Source organism: Pseudorca crassidens, chromosome 15, assembly GCF_039906515.1.
Source record: "Pseudorca crassidens isolate mPseCra1 chromosome 15, mPseCra1.hap1, whole genome shotgun sequence".
Lineage (NCBI taxonomy): Eukaryota > Metazoa > Chordata > Mammalia > Artiodactyla > Delphinidae > Pseudorca > Pseudorca crassidens.
The window spans coordinates 85,766,504-85,781,756 of record NC_090310.1 but is presented as its reverse complement, the minus strand read 5'-3'; the positions used below and the strand labels follow the sequence as shown (position 1 = coordinate 85,781,756).

General features: G+C 57.5%; 1 protein-coding gene across 3 annotated transcripts in view; it reads right to left on the bottom strand.

Annotated features, from left to right (window-relative positions):
* The window catches only part of PHACTR3 (phosphatase and actin regulator 3), a 238,390-nt gene that overhangs the window by 11,951 nt on the left and 211,186 nt on the right, over positions 1-15,253 (bottom strand). For all 3 annotated transcript variants that reach the window (XM_067708625.1, XM_067708624.1, XM_067708626.1), the window contains exon 9: positions 265-320. In XM_067708625.1, coding sequence (XP_067564726.1) covers positions 265-320 — 56 coding nt within the window. The remainder of the gene's footprint in view (positions 1-264; positions 321-15,253) is intronic.

The window sequence follows — 15,253 nt, the reverse complement described above, 5'->3', positions numbered from 1 at the left end:
ATTCGTCTCCCTTCCATCTGCAGGGCCGACCAATGAGATAACCCTGGGGTAGGGACGTCTTTAACGGTGCTAGGAGAGCTTTCTTCCTTTTTAATTTTAAACAGGATGTGCCTGGGTGTTTCAACTTTCCCGGGGGCTTGCTTTCAGAGTCCCTCAGCACCCCAGACCTAATGGGAAGCCAGGAGGGCTCAGGCCACAGAACCGGGTTCCCGCAGCAGCCTCAGCACACGTGAGGGGAGCCTCAGAGCGTCACCCGCTACTCACGTTTCAAGATGTTTCTTCTCTCCAGTTCTTCCACGGCGGGTCTTTGGCTCAGCCGTCTGCGGAAAAACACTAGAATTACATTTTGCACCATGGTGGCTGCCGGCGGATTGCACCCAAGGTCTACGAGGGTCCCAGGCCGGTGGTGCACCCGCTGAAGATCGCCTCCCCAAAAGCGGGAGGAGGGGAGGGGGACCTTCTCCGGCGGCTGCCTCTTGCGGGCAAATCGAGTTAGACCCCCGCGCGGCAGGGAGGCGGTCCTCTGTCACCGGGCGGCTGGGGCAGTCCGCGCTCCCCTTCCAGACGAGCAGCTCTTCATGTCCAGATCTACTGCCAGCCCGGCGGGCTGGACGGCTCCCCAGGCGGCGCGTCCGAGCTGCGCGGAGATCCACCTGGGAGATGGTCCCCTGCCCGCTGGCGGAGGGAGGGGCGGGCAGCCGCGTCTCCAGCTTCTGTGTCCCCAGCTCCCGGCGACCCGGACACTGGCACTCGCACTGGTCCTGCTCCTACCGCGGTCCAGCCTCACCCGCCACCCGCCACCAGGGTGGTGATGGAGGGAGCTCCTGCCTCTACGGGCAAGGAGCCGAGGCGCGTAGAGAGGAAGCGCATCCAATCCAGGCTGGGAATCTCCTGGGCTGAGCGCGCGGAGCCGGCCACGCCCACAGCTCCCCTCCCGCCACCAGCCCTACCCGCCCGGTTTGAGAGATAGGAAGACAAATGATCATTTCCTTTCAAATGGCCTCTCATTAAGGGAGTTGGAGGACACAGCCAAAACGAAAAGAATACATACATAAATAAAAGGCTTGTCAGAAGAGGGAGGCATAATTAGCCAAAATTAATGCCAAGCTCCAATTATTTTTGTAACTCCAATAATGCTGTCCTTGGGGCAGAGCCAGAAAGCTTCCCACTTCCGGATCCTGTAGCCACTGCACAGAGACAACAGGCTGAGCATCCGAATGCCCACAACGTGGGTCCACAATACTCTGCCCCAAAGGGGATGTCGCTTCCATAAACACTTGCCTCCCGTTTATAACCCCTGTCGCAGCACACAGCCCAGGGCGGCCCGGGGGCTCAGTCTGCTGATGGGTTCTTCTGGGGGCTTGTGTGTCTGCTGGCTGCTGGGTGGTTGCCCAACATCTTGTCTGGATGTCTGCTGAGACTTGAACCTGCCCCCCACAACTCCTGGCTGGCACCCAGGGGCCAGGGCCACGGCCCCCCAATCCCTCCCAAGCTCCTTGGGTGGGGCTCCCTCAGCCTGGTCAAAATCCCCCAAACGCCATCCATTCACTCACTCACTCACTGAGTGACTGGCAAGCACTGGCTCTGTGCCAGGCACTGCTCCAAGCCCCAGGACACAGTGGTCCCTGCCCTTGGAAAGCTCACAGTCTAAAGGCGGCGGCAGACAACAGTAAACAAACAAGACCACCCCAGGGAGTGGTCAATGCCATGGAGAAGACAACATGGGGGGCGGGGAGGATGTGATGGATGAGTGATGGGGTAGGGGGAACTCAGGGAAGATCCATTTCCACAGAGACCGCAGGAAGAGAAGGAGCCAGCCTTGGGAAGATCACATTTCTAGACGGTGTCTCCTAACTGCTCACGTGCTGGGCTTGGGGAGGGCCGGGAGGAGTGATCAAGGCAGACTTCCTGGAAGAGGAAACTTCTGGCAGAGTTGTGGAGAATCCACAAGGCGTGCAGAGCCTGGTGCTTAGTGGCTGCCAGCTGACCAGCCAGGACGCCCACAGGGACAGCTGAGGATGAGGCCACACATCTCCTCAAACCTGAAAAGTACCCCCAAACCTCCACTCACTTTGCCCCGACAGAGGCTTTTTCTTCCTGGAGCCCTGTTCTCTTCCAAAATGAGGACTAATAACAGACCTTCACAGAGGTGAGAAAATTGAATGAGAAAATGCACAAATGCACCTGTTACCATGCTTGCTCAGGACAATGGTTTCTCAAAAACTGTCTGGAGAAAACCCAGCCTGTGGGTTGTCAGCTGGTCATGGACTGAGTTCTCAGAAAGTGTGGACATCTCAGCACCAAAACCTCCGCCACTGGCCCGAGGCGCGAAGGCAGGTCTCCAGCTGGCTGCTATGCACCTCCTGGATGCTGCCAGGGTGAGGCCAAAGCGGGCCCACAGGGCACCTCCGAATGGTCCAGAAGGGGTAAGTCTGCTGGGTGGACGCAGCCCTGCAGGTACACAGCTGTGAGCAAAGTGCAGCCTACTGGGTTCTCACCAACTTGCCCCTCTACCCAGAGGGAGTCCAGGAGCCCACAGCTGCACGAGAGGGCCCAGGGCCCTGGGTAGCACCGCCAGCCCGATCCCCTCCCTGTGGGACCCCAATCACAGGGGGAAGGGTGGTGCTGCAGGTCGAGAGCCCCCATCTAGACTCGCCCCTACCTCTACCTGACACCCCACTTCATGAGACTGAGAACTTTTACCTTGAGTTAACCTGACCTTCCGTGTCAGATGTTTAGTGAGCCTATAGGACACGCCTGGCCCTGGGATGTGGTGGTGAGAAGTTAGACCCAGCCCTGCCCTCAGGAGCACAGGCTCGGGAGGGCAGACATTCAGCCCATCATCACACAAACAACCACGCATTTCTGCGTGGTGACTAGCGCTAGGAAGAAGAGCCGACAGTACTATGAAAGCCTAGAGTAGGTGGGCCCACCTGGACAGAGGCACTGCCTGAGAAGGTGATGCTTGCCTTGAGATCTGAGATCAGAAGGATAAGTGGGGATCGCTAAGCCAGGAGGGGAGGGAAGAGCACAGCACGTGCAAAGATCCTGAGATCAGAAGGACTCTTGCAGTGCCATTTGGACTGAGTGGGGGTGTGTGTCCATGGGGCAGGACCCACCCAACCTGCAGTCCTTGGTGAGGTCTGGGTTTATTCCCAGAGCCCAGAAGGCACTGAAGGGTGTGAAGCAGGCAGGGCAGGATGGAGCACGGGCGGGCCAGGATGGGATGCACCTTCGGAAGCACTTGTGGACTGCTTTCCAGAGGAGGACAGAGAAGAACCTGCCCCCGAGCTGTTCAGGGGGAGCCCCATCAGACGGGAAGCACAGGTGCCACAGGCCTGTGAGTGGCTGAGGGCCCACGAACTATTCAAGACAAGGGGAGGTATTGGCTCTAGACTGAAAACACTGCAAATTCCAAATTAATACCCGTTGGACTAAGTACATATTAAACACAATATTCTGCCCGTTTGCTGCCTGAGACTCAGCACCACTCTCCACACGGGCTGGGACTTCCCAAAGCAGGAGTGGCGACAGCCCTAATATCAAGGGCAGACATGATTATGCCCACTTTACAGATGAGACCAGGTCTTATTCCCCACGTAGGCCCCAGGGCCTGGCACAGGCAAACACAAGTAGCCTGAACAAGGAGCAAATGAAGGGATGCTGGCTCCTCTCCCTCTCCGAGGCGTGTGCTTGGTGTGGTCCAGGAGGGATGCTGCCAGAGCACCCCTGCTTTGGCACCTCAGCAGCAAGGGGCTCTCCAGGACGTGCGGAGACAGCCCCAAGGCGGCAGGGCTTTGGGGGTGAAGGGGCGGGGCCTCAGGAGGGGCGGGGCCTCAGGAGCGGTGGGGTAGGAGAGTTCAGCACCCTGAGGGATTCCCCGGCTCCACCCACGGGCCGCTCCCTCCTTATTCAGAAGCTGCCGCTGTGGGCGATGAGCAGGTGCCGCCTGGAACTGGGGAAGCCACAGTCTATTTCTGACTCTCCCCGCTGAGAAAGCAGGAATGTGGCAGCCAATTACAGCGCTGCGTGGGCGTGGGAGCGACACCAAGAAAAGAAACCAGGAGAGAGGGAACCTGCCCTACCCCCTGCCATTCCCCTCCCCACGCCTGTTCACACAAGAGAGGCGGGCATGCTGGGGGACCAGGAGTGCACTGGACAGGCCCTGGGGACTTGAGTAGGAGGTAAACGTACAGGCCACCTGGGACAGGACAGGGTGGGGGGCATGGCAGCTGCGGGTCTGCATGCAGTGTGGGTGTGAGGGCCCCCATAGGGGCTCCCCAGCCCTCCGGCATCTCCTCTGAACAGGTCTGCGGTGAAGGCCGAACTCTGCACCTGACCCTGTGCTGTGAATATGGGAAACAACCTGACAGCCCGTCAGTGAGCAGGTGACGCACGAACAGGGAGGAATGGGGGAGAACGGGTGGAGGGAGGGGAGCCACGAGGCCACTGACGGCCGGGTGACCAGGGTGCCCAGAGTGGGTTTCAGGAGAATAAGTGATGTGGTTATACCGTCCACATCCCTCAGGTTGCAAACTTAGATCCCCCAGACCAGCACCAGGGGCAGGACACAGGCAGAGTCTCAATTCAAGTCCCAGCTCTGCCCCTCTGCCGGTGAGGTGACAGGGGCTAGTGCCCCCCTACCTGAGCCTCCAATCCCCTGGCCCTCACCTGCAGGGGTGCCGAGGGGGTCGAGAATACTAAGACACGGAGGAGGCCGGCACGTGAGCAGGTGCGGGTATTATTACGACGACCAGCTTCTACACTGCTCCCCGGGTGTGGTGGGCCCAGGTCTTCTCCAGCTTCAGCCAACAGAGCTGCCATCTCCACCCTGCCGGCAACCTCCCTGACCCCCGCGGTGGGGGACAGCCTGGCCGCCTGACCCATCAGAGCACCACGGTCCAAATTCAGCAAGGAGCCGCACTTTCGGCTCACCCGATATTTTAAAAAATGTGAATATGAACCAAGTATTAATCGACCGGGAGTTTTCACTCTAAAAAATCAGTTTTGCAGCTTCCCTTGATGTTTGGGAGAGCTGGCTACTCCAGACCCACACCTCCCTGGCCCTCCCCACCCCTGGCAGCACAGCTGGAGCACAGCAGCTGACTCTCATCGCCCCCGCGGCTCCCCTCCCAGTGGCCTCGCTCCCCTGCGGGCCCTCCATCTGGGTCACCTGTGGGACCAGGGTCCTGAGGGGGCTGGGCCCTGGGAACCCCCTCCTCGTCCTCAGGACCCCCTTCTGCCTCCGAGACACATTGGGGGCGAGTGGTCCGTGTTCCCGGGAGCACCTGACATGGCCCAAGGATAGCAGGTCCAAACCTCAGCTCTGCGGCCCGCCGTGGACAAGTGGCCCCGGCTGAGCGCCCCACGGGAGTGTCCAGCTGCCGGCTTTCTTCCTTGGGGAGGATGAACGCACAGTCATACCTCTTTCCAGGCACACCTGTCTCCCATCCGCCAGCTCAGGCGCAGGGCCGCCACGCACCCTCCGTGCACGGGCCGGTGGCGCCCTCTGGGCTCCCGCCTCCTCTCCCACAAGGGGCTGATGACAGTACCACCTGTCGGGGTGGCTATGGGGTAAGTGAAATGGCCCAGAAGCCCCAAGCCAGGTGCCTGACATGCAGCAGGCCCGCCTGTAGTCAGTGGCCGTGTCGGAATCGTCCCTCACACACCCTCGCGGGACCTCGCACCAGGCACGGCTCCAGGGGCTGCGGGTCATGCCCCCGCCGGCCAGGACTGCCCCCCGGCACTGCACGTGCCCCGAATCGCCACTGCCTCCCCGCGGGGCTCAAGGAAACGCCTAAAGTCACCTCAGCGTCGGGCAAGAACCGAGACACAATCCCGCCAAACAAGGCCGAATGCCTTCCTGGGGAGAAGCCACAGCTACAGAACAGACAGCTCCCCGCCCACAGGGATGCCGGCTACTGTGGGAGCTCCTTCCTGGGGACACGAGTCCTCCTCCACTGCCAGCCTCGAGTCGCCACGGAACACCGGAGTCCCCGCCTGGGACGGGGTTCCCCAGAGGCGCAGGCCCCTCTGTTCCCACGGGTGCTGTCAGGGTGGGGGGACCACAGGGACACGTAGGCAGACCAGGGAGAGAGGGCCAGGGAGGGGAGCCTCTCCAGGAGATGACACGGAGACGAGGCCACACAGAGACCAGAGCCTGGCTGCAGGCTCTGAGGGGCGGAGCTGTCCACGCTGGGGAACAGCAGCGTCCCCCAAACCTTAGTCCCCTCTGTTCTTGCAGTTACCCTGCGAGGACGAATTATCAGCCTGTTAGGGGCTTGCCTGGCGAGGCGCTGGCCGCAGGTCCCCATCACGGCATCTTGTGACCCAGGCACTCCAGCCGGCCTAGCATCCGACCCCACCTCCTAGTACTTGCTTACGGTCCAGTGTCCCTGTTTCAGAGATTGGCACCTGCTGTGGTCCACGCACTCACGCCAGACCCCGAGCCACCCTCTGCTCCCAGCCCCCAGGCATCTCCGAGTCTACAGGGTTCCAGCACCGACACCTCAGATGTCCAACCCCCTCACTCCATGCCTCCCACAGCCGCGGGCTGGCCTTTCTGAAACGTGACCCCCACTCTCACCATGACCTCAAACCCGGGGTCCCACCACACTCAGGACCAAGTCCAAGCCCCACGAGGCCAGCGAGTCTGCGGGGACCCTCCCCAGACCCTGCGCCCAGGGACTCCCACACTGAGCTGCTCACGTCTCCCTCGGCACAGGCATCCTTCTCCTAACTCAGGATCCCCAACCCCATTAGACTCTACACTCCGTCTTTAACAAGTATTCTGTCACGCCCCCTTTACCGCAACCCACCGACATGCGTAATTTTTAAAAGTCAGTGTGATGTCCGGCTGTAACACACAGGAGGAAGAAGGGAAGGCAAGTTTTAATCGAATACCATATACTCAATACATAAGCACTCAGTGTGAGCACGTCACGTGATGTGGTGAAAGCACTTACGCAAAACCATCACCATGACAACAGCGGCAGCTACGAACGCAGAGACTGGGCTCTGTACTGGTCACACCCCCACAGTGACGGCGCCACGGAGGAGCCATTTCCCGAAATGAGCAATTCTCGGTAAAGTTCTGAATGAAACCAGGTGTGTCAATTTCCAAGACACCTGTGTTCAGGGAAACTGTGACGAGACTGCCAGATCTCCCTGTGTGTGTCCACTGCACACCCACGTTGCAGGCTCAGGTCATTGTAACAGCTTTGGACCCTCCGAGCATCCGAGGGACACTGACGGTCAAGTGCGGTGGGCGTGAGTCTTCCTTGCTCAGGAAGTGCCCTCGCCTGTGGGACGCCCGACCCCCTGGCCTGGCCCATCACAGTGACAGCCCACGGAACCTCCCCAGGTTTGCCAGGGGCCACAGAGCAGCTGACCTAAACCCTGTGCTCTCAGGCAGACATCTCACCTCCTCCAGGAAGACCTCTGGCTGGACAAGGGGGGCCCATCCTTCACCTCCAACCCCGGGCCTCAGAGTGTGCTCTTCAGGCGAGCTCTGATGATGACATTTTGGTATCTACCAAGATTACAAATGCAGGTATTTATCCTTTGACCAACAGTTCAGGTCTAAGCAGATGTTTTCTGGGGAGTTCATAAGGACACGGTGCCTGATGGCAGAGTTCAGGGCAGAGCTCTGGCGTCCGTTTAGAGCCTGGCTGGAGACACTGTGGTCCGCTAGCAACAGAGCTCCAGGCAGGGGTGGGAAAGCACGGGCGCTTCTCGATGGGTCCTCCCTGGAAGCCCACCTGGCTGGACTCCGGAGCATGAAAATAAAACTGGGCTCCGAACCCAGCCTTGGTGTGAATTCTAACTTCTCCACAAATCAGCTCTGGGATCCCCCATCTGCTCACGAACTTCTTGCTGCCTTTGGCCCTGGGGCCGTCAGTTGGTGGAGTCCACCTGGTAAGGCCCCGTCCCCAGTTCTGCAGTCCATCACTCACCTAGGTGCCATGGTGGAGGTGTTTTGTAGATGTGATTTAACATCCATAATCAGTTGACTTGAACTAAGGGAGCCTGTCCTAGATGGTCTGGTGGGCCTGGTCCAATCAGTGGAAGGGCATTAGGAGCAGGGCTGGGGCTCCCTGGTAAAGAGGAAATTCTGCCTGTAGACAGCAGCCTCGGTCCACGCCTGGGAGTTCCGGCCCTTCCCGACGGCCTCCCCACAGATGCCGTCAGCAATGTCCTGCCATAAACCGCTTAATATACACCTCCCACTGGAGCTGGGCCTCTGGGTCTCACAGACACAGCCTCCATTCTCCATAAACGAGGATGACAGTACTATGGGAGAAGCTCTCTCGAGTTACCTCCACTTATCTGAACCCGGGTTAACTGACACTCCCAGTCCTTCTGGAAAGGCAGACCCCACTGAGCACACGTGGCAGGCAGCCCCGGCCCCGTGCAGTCTGTTCCCACAGAGAGCTGGTGCACCTGTCAGGAACTGGTCTCCTTGTTCCCTAACCTATGCGAACCAGGTGAACTCGTTTCTGTAATTAGGTGATTTAATCAGACTTTATGCACGTTGATTAAATGATTCAATATGGATGGAAAAAGAAAATGTTATTTCTATGAGAACCGACTTGGCTGCTCTGAAGTCAGTAAAGGCAGGATGTTGAAACACAGCTGTCGCGGGCAAGTGTGGGAGACGAACGAGTGAACGATGGGGTTTCCCATCTCTGGGAGGACTCTGCTTCCAGGCGTCTTGAATTCTCACTCCTCTACAGAGAAGTCGGCGCTAGGAACAGTAGAAGATGCATCCAACGTTTGTCTCACACGATAAAGAACACTAATTGTAGATCCTTCTGCAGTGTGAAGTCTTTGATGCCGTCTGAATAAATGCACCTCTGAATGACTTACATTAAAATAAAGTGCTTCGAGCACGACAAGTCATGCTTATCATTTCTTCTTCTAGCCAGCTTTGGGATTAATCACCCGTGTTGAGCGTGGAGTCGGGGGCTCTGCCCTCTCCCTCCCGGGCCTGTGATCTCCCGAGGATGGCTCAGCCCCGTGCAGGGAGGGTTGTCCACTCAGTACAGAGGAGGCTAGTTACCATCATGGTTATTACTGCTCGTGTAAAACCCACCTCTGAGTGTTTCCAAACAGCCCACGGACAGCGGCAGCCTCTGGGCAGAGATGGAGTAGGAGTGAGATGTGCTATTTTTTTACCACGGATGTCGGTCCCTTATTCAGATTTGGAAAATTAAAGTAATACATGATGCTCCCCACCGCCTGCCCGGGGCATTAGGACCACTTCGGTCCCTGGTCCACAAGTGTTTATGGGGCACCTGTCGGTACCAGGCCCTGCCCCTCCCCTCCCTCCTCCCCTTCCTGGGGAAGCTCTCCCGGGTCTTGGAGGGCTCCCAGCTCCTCCTTCACCAAGAGGCTTATTCATCCGCTGGGCCGCATCTCCTGGTTCCTAGCTCCCCTCCCCATCAAGTCTGGGAGCCGAAGGCAGGTTAGTACGGTGCCTGAGGCCCAGGGCAGGGGCTCAGCAAGGCTGCAGCAAACAAGCAAATACTGGGTGAGAAAATACCAAGGCCAAGAGAAGAGCAACTCCACTCGATTTTTTTTTTTTTTTTTTGCAGTACGCGGGCCTCTCACTGCTGTAGCCTCTCCCGTTGCAGAGCACAGGCTACGGACGCGCAGGCTCAGCGGCCATGGCTCACGGGCCTGGCCGCTCTGCGACATGTGGGATCTTCCCAGACCGGGGCAGGAACCCGTGTCCCCTGCATCGGCAGGCGGACTCTCAACCACTGCGCCACCAGGGAAGCCCTCCACTCGATTTTAAAAAAAGGAAAGAGCACCACCCGACACACCAGGGAGCTTCTACAGGACATGGAGCTTCAGCAGCACCACTAAGAAGCACCGGCCTCACCAGCCCGGAGAGGGGAAGTTAGGACCTGCCTGGTAGGGCGGGATGCAGGACCCTGACAGCGCCCTGTGCAGTGCGCACGCTACTTCCTGTGTCCCACAGGCATCTCACCCTCTCTCCCTTGACCTCCCTCCCCGCCCTGTGTCCTGAAGGCAGCCCCTGCATCCCTCTGTTCTCTCCTCCATCCCCAGGGCCCTGTGCTGAGGGGGGCACATAGAGGTTGCCCAGGAAGTGTCTGCCCTTGAACTGCAATGTCATGGGGTGTATCGCTGAGGAAGGGACAGTGGTATCTGTCCACGTCACCCCAGGGGCCCCTCGGAGTCCCCCGCCCCCTCAGCTTCCCGCCACTTGCCGAAATCCCTGGGCCCATCTCTAGATGGTAGGGAACACGAGGCATTTACAAATTGCCCAGAGCCTATAGGGGCTTCCACACAGACTCCTTGGACCGGACTGCTTTAGAAATCGCTGTTACCTCACAGACACAAGGTTTTCCATTCACTTGTCCATCTGTTTGCTCCTTCCTTCCGTCCTTCAGTCCATCTCAACAAAATTAATCTGAACACCCACTGTAGCAGAGACCACTAGCTTCCTACCCAACCTCCATCCTCCCTTCTTACACAGCACCAGAAAGCTGATTCTATTCAGGGAAGCTTCTTTTCCAGCTAAGCATGGCCACGTGAAGAGGTTCTACCAAGGAGCTGGAGGGAAAGGTGTGCCAAAAAGCCTCTAGAAAGAGTCTTTTTGAAGAGCTGACTCAGCTGGGATCTATGTACCTTTGGAACTTAAATGTGATGTCTGGTGCTCCTGCAGCCGTCTTGGACCACAGAGGGTAAGTGCCAGTGTGAGGATAACTGAGCAGGAAGATATTGATAGAAGGAAGCCTGGACCCTCAGTGACTGAGCAACAACCATGCCAGGCCTGACTGTCTGCAACCATTCCACGAGGCAGGGTGCCTCCAGGCCCAGTGTCCAGAACCAGCCTGACTGAGTCAAATCTCAGCTCCATGACATACTAGCTGTGTGACTCAGAACACCTTACCTAACCTCTCTGAACCACCATTTCCTTAGCTATGAAAGACAGCTAATAATAGCATTTACCTCTTAGGCTTCGGTGAATGCAGGCAAGGCCCAGTCCCTGGCACACAACACACATTTAATAAATGTTAGCGAGCTACCATTGCACTATTATTCCTATGACTACAGCTCACGCAGGATAAGCCCTGACTCTGGGTAAAGCAGGCAGGTGTCACGCCCATTTCACAGGCTCGGACAGGTGGAGAGTGAGTAGCCGGGGCCCCCTTGGCCCGCGCCCCCCAGCCAGTGAGCTCTAAACCGCCAGTCCACCTGCCCCCCTGGGTATGGGAGTCGTGTTGTTACTGATCCTGAAGGGGGGCTGAGGTGGTTCCGCATTTTCTTATAAAACACGCTGTACTTTCCTCGGCAGACTCCCCAGCAACCAAGGAAAACAAGAGCAGCTGTGACCCCACGGGAGGACTCAGGGGCCATGAGCTGACAGCACCGGGGGGCTGCGCCCCACCCGACCCCACGGGAGGACTCGGGGGCCATGAGCTGACAGCACCGGGGGGCTGCGCCCCACCTGACCCCACGGGAGGACTCAGGGGCCATGAGCTGACAGGACCAGGGGGCTGCACCCCACCTGACCCCACGGGAGGACTCAGGGGCCATGAGCTGACAGCACCGGGGGGCTGCGCCCCACCTTACCCCACGGGAGGACTCGGGGGCCATGAGCTGACAGCACCGGGGGGCTGCGCCCCACCTGACCCCACGGGAGGACTCAGGGGCCATGAGCTGACAGGACCGGGGGGCTGCGCCCCACCTGCAAGGGCCACCCAGCCCCAGGTGCTGGCTCTTCTTCCTTCAACGTCACGCGTTCTAACAAAGACCGAGATTCATATGTGTGTCCTCCGAGGTGTAGATTTTGTCAAACGTTTCCCGACTGGGGAGTGCCGATTTTCTATTGCTTAGCTACTTCCATCTAAAAGCAGAACACGCGCGACCTTACGGCCACCGCTCGGCCTGGACGGTCCCGGCCTCAGCCTCCCAGGACCATCGCACCCCTCCCTCCAGGGCAGGGGTCTCGTCTTGCCCTCCCCACAACATCCCACAGGGCCTGCTCCCAGGCCTGCCCCGCGACTTCCTTTTGTATTTTGCAACAAATCCTTGAAAGTGCCTCGTTAGTCCCAGGCTTCCTCTTCACCTTGGAGGCTAGGTACTAGTCACGGCAGGCCCCTCCCACAGCAGCGGAGCAGCGAGGCGGTACCAGGCCAAGGGCCTGGGAGGGTTTATCTGGATAGAACAGACCTGACCTTCGTGTCCCCTGAGGTTTCTAAACAGAGGAAGACTGAAAGCCCCAGGAACATGCCCGAGATTCCCTGGAGGGCTGGGGAAGTGAGTCAAGAAAGTCTGCTTCACCAAAACAGGAAGAAAAGCAGAGAAACTGCTGAACACAAAGAGTCTTTGCTCCTGGGATCTCAAAACCCTCTTCAGAGGGTTGCAGAGACCCGGGCCCTGCACATCCCAGCTGAGGGGTGGCTGCTACCTCGAGATCAGCATCCCAGCCAGCCACTGCACCGGGTCGGTCCTGAGCTGGACCTGCAGGAACTGAGAGGTCCTGGCCCCGCCCACCCTTGACCTTCCACCACTTTCAAGGCTCCCTTTCTCTCCAGGCAGGAGTCAGCCCAAAGTTCCCGACCCGGCTTCAGACGTGGGCTTCATTCTCCTGGAAGTGGGGTCCCCGGACCTCAAGGAGGTCGAGAGCCACTGTTTCCTAAGTGCTTCCTACGTAACAAAGACAGACAATGAAGATGTTGAGGATGACGATAAAGGTGTGGATGAAGATGTTGCTAAGATGATGGTAAAGAAGATGAAGAAGATAAAGACAAAAGTGATGCAGACGGTACCTGATGTAGATGCAGAAGAAAAAGATGGATAAGACATTGATGGAAATGACGGTGGTGATGACGAAGATGAACAAGGTGATGAAGGTGGTGATGGGGATAAAGACAGCAACAGTGATGAAGATGCTGAGGGAGAGGATAAAGCTGGTAGAGACACAGATGACGAACAGGACGTGACACTAATTGTGGTAACGGGTCTTCATACATACCTCCCTCAACCCTTGCGACAATAACTGAAAAAGTATTAAGTGTCCACATGGCCCAGGTACTGTTCTAGGGATTGGAGGTATGGCTAAGGGGTGAGGGCTCCTTTGGTGGGTGATGAAAATGTCCTAAAGTTGACTGTGGTGATGGACACACAACTCCACGGATATACTAGAAGCCCTAGACTGTGCACTTTGAAAGGGTGCATTGTATCGTATGGAAATTGTGTCTCACACTATTAAAATTCCCTATCCCCATATTTCTTTGTTTTATTCCCTGGTGCTTCCTCCCTGCCACACAGAAGTCCAGGCTTTTTATGTGTCCTGTCTCTTTGCATCCTTTCCGCAGCTCTAGGACATGGGCTCTGTTTTAATTATCCCCATTTTACACAAGAGGACAGTGAGGCAGGCGCCAGGGAGGCCTCCTGCCTGCAGTCACACAGCTGGAAGACAGCAGAGCGGGGACAGGAACCAAGACGTCCTGCCCAGAGTCCAGGCTTTCACCACCACACAGAGATGCTTCCTCCCATCACGATTAGAGCCATGGGGGCGATGTGTACACAAGCTCTCCCAGAGCAGCCCCCTCCCCTGCCAGTTGGAAAGAAAAGATCTGCCGGAGCTGCACAGGACGTTGGTGGTCACAGTCTCTGGTCTTAATGCTTCTCCTGCTGACCTTCAATTCAGATTCTGACCCACTGTTTTCCCTACATTAATTCAATAGTCAAAATCCCCCATTCTCAGTGCAAACGAGAACGAGCTTCTCATACAACAAGTGACATCACATCACGGGTGGCAAACGGGTGACCCCCTCAGGCCAAATACAGCCCACAAATGTATTTTATGGGGTCTATACTGGGGTCTATACTTTCTTTTTTAAAATATGTGAGTCGGCCCCCAACATTTAAATAAAGGAAATTTTACATTGGAATAAATATTTCCAGTTTCTCTTGGAAAACTCTGCCCACACTGATCTGGCATTCCCAGGCTGACGCCCACAGTTGCTGAGGGGCAGGTGCCCCTGCAGCAAGGACACACATCTCCCAACCTGCCACAGCGCTGCCCCTGGCCCGTCACTCACAGAGGGCGCCTTTGGGCTTGTGACTCCCGTTCTGTGAAATGAGCCAGGAGGACAGTCTGACCTCCCCACTCCAGAGTCACCCCCATCCCAGGACAGTGTCTCTTCTCTCCCCCTGAAAGTGCTCAGGAAGCTTTGGGATCAACTTTGTTGTCCACCAACCTTCCAGGGATGGTGAAGGGGGAGGTGGGGGCATCCCTCCCCAGGGGCCTGAGGACCTGCAGCCTAATCACCTGCTTTGCAGGTTCGGAGTTCACTGTACAGTGGGGGGCACATTAGGCCTAAACCTCATCCTTCCCACCACAGTTGTACTTCCTCCTGCTGGAGAGGCGCAGCTATTAGTTTTCTGCTCAAGAATTCTCTTGGGCTTAATGAATTGCTAGTCTCCTCATTACGCATCTACCTTCTTTCCTCTATTGCCTGCAAATCCCTTTGGAAGTTGTCCCACCAGCCGTTTCAGAGACCGAGCTGACGAACGGCCTTTCGTGTACCAGGACGCCAAGTTCAACCCTCTGAGGTTTCCCGCCGTGCAGCTGAGCTGGGAGAACATCTTGTGCTCTCCTCGTGGACGGCGGCTCGTTAATGAGCAGCGGCCTTCGCCCGGAGGCCTCTCCTGAGTCCATCCTGCTGGGCCCCCAGGCTGCAGCCCCAGGTCGGCTGTGAGATTCCCCCTCCCAGAGCTGGGAGCCCTGGCCCGGCCCCTCCCCAGCAATGTGAGGAAGGACTCAGTCGCCCCTTGTCCTGTTTCATCCAAACAGAAGCACCTTGCCCCTGACGTGCCAACCGAAATCCCCAAATTACTCAGCAACGTCCCACAGCTCAAGTCCTGCAGGCTTCCAGAATGAAGAAAAGTGGGTTTCAAGTCCCCCCATTGCCCTTGGATTGCATTTAATGCCACTCTGTTTCCACAGATGGACGGGGCTTATTCAACCTGACACACAGAAAGCCCTTCTGTCCCCAGGGGCCCCAGGGGAAAACGGCTGGCCACCTGCTCTCCCTGTCACCCTGATGTGAGGTCGGAGGGAACACACGGTGGTAGGAAACGCACCCATGATCAAAGGAACCACACAACCCCGGAAAACTCCTTACTGGTCCTTCAGTGACTTTGACCTTCAGCTCGTGCTGCTCGTAACCTGCAACCTGGTTAGTTCAAAACCGCCAGAGGAGGCTCCCCA